Consider the following 1411-nt stretch of genomic DNA (forward strand, 5'->3'; position numbering starts at 1 on the left):
TTCCATCACAGCATCCTTTGATTTTGCCGTGTTTTCTATTCCACCGCTCGCTAAATTCAAACCTATCTCCGAACAGTTTGCAACTTGCTTGACAATACGACCAGCGGCAGATTGTCTCATCATCTAAACGCAAGTAATAATGAGGAGACAACATCGATAGGATTTTCGACAGCCAAGATCGCCTTCTTACAAGAAATGGACGCTGCCCTCTGCAGATGTTGCAAATTCCAAATTCTATTTTATCCAACCAAACAGAGAGAATGAATTTGTATTCCAGAATAGCAATTCTCAATTGTCAAATCCTATCTCCGTAACCAAACGGGCCCTAATGGATGTGGATTGAAACTACATCTAGAGATTAATAGAGGAAGAAATTCCCATATTTTCACAACAGTAAAAGCAGAAGAAAACACAGAATTGGAATGAACTCCGTTGGACATTTCAATGCCGATGATTTATATTCTCAGATTAAAAACTGATTATATTTGCATTAATTGTACATTTCATTGTTATATACACGAAAAATTCTTCCACCGGATCAGACACCTTCCTCAATGGTTTCAAGCTTTGATTTCCACTGTTTTCTACCTGATCGGATCCCTTTAACACAACACAGAGAAGAAGAAGGAGGCGATGATGGTAATGAACACTCCTCCTCTTCAGCAGAATTATGAGCATCCATGTTAAACAGTGGATGCACCCTTCCTCCATTTTTATAAGAGGAAATTTGTGATGTTGCATTGTTGGCCTTGAAAAGAAGAAAAGCCATGTCCTTCTCACACAAAACAAACTCTAATTTCTTACGAGGAAGAACAAAATACAACTGTCCAAGATGCAACTCTTGCTGAGGAAGAAGCTCTGATATAAATTTGCCAACGTAAAGACCATCAGAGCTACACACAAAATGACCCGGATTATTTCTCAATATCTGTTCAACCTTGACTGGATCTGAGAATTTCCGAATACCCCCATCCATCAAAATAACGTTGGCAGCGTGTTCATAGACATCATTACAATCAACAGAAACGCAAATTCCCATTATCACAAAGTTGAAAAAGAAACCACTGAGCAATCACTAGATAGATATCGGGATCTCTTTCAAGCTTAGCACAAATCGAACGGGATTGGTAGCCTAATATATATATATGTGATCCAAACGATCCATAAAGTCTTTGTGTTGAAAAAATCTTGAATAAAGAAATCCCATTTGTTTCATTCACAGGGAACACTCCTCACATGCAAAAGATTCCTCAGAGGTTGCTTAATTTATTGTTTGTCGCTGAGGCAACTTATTTCATCTCTGAGAAAACAGATAATATCACAGTAATGTCTGTGGGTAAAGAGATTATGTAGTGTATTACCAGATAATATTGTTTCTTATCAAATTGATAATATTGCAGGCAGTTTCGTG

The 1411-nt window shown here is 37.6% G+C and overlaps 1 protein-coding gene across 1 annotated transcript; it reads right to left on the reverse strand.

Moving 5' to 3' along the window:
- Window positions 1–538: 538 nt before the first annotated feature.
- Window positions 539–1039, reverse strand: LOC149539291 (uncharacterized). Its single transcript, XM_089802537.1, has one exon. It carries the CDS (start codon window positions 1037–1039, stop codon window positions 539–541), a length of 501 nt encoding a protein of 166 aa, XP_089658663.1.
- Between the last annotated feature and the right edge of the window lie 372 nt (window positions 1040–1411).

The sequence above is a fragment of the Cupressus sempervirens genome, chromosome 9, assembly GCF_028749045.1.
Source record: "Cupressus sempervirens isolate cs-2001-9-10 chromosome 9, ASM2874904v1, whole genome shotgun sequence".
Classification (NCBI taxonomy): domain Eukaryota; kingdom Viridiplantae; phylum Streptophyta; class Pinopsida; order Cupressales; family Cupressaceae; genus Cupressus; species Cupressus sempervirens.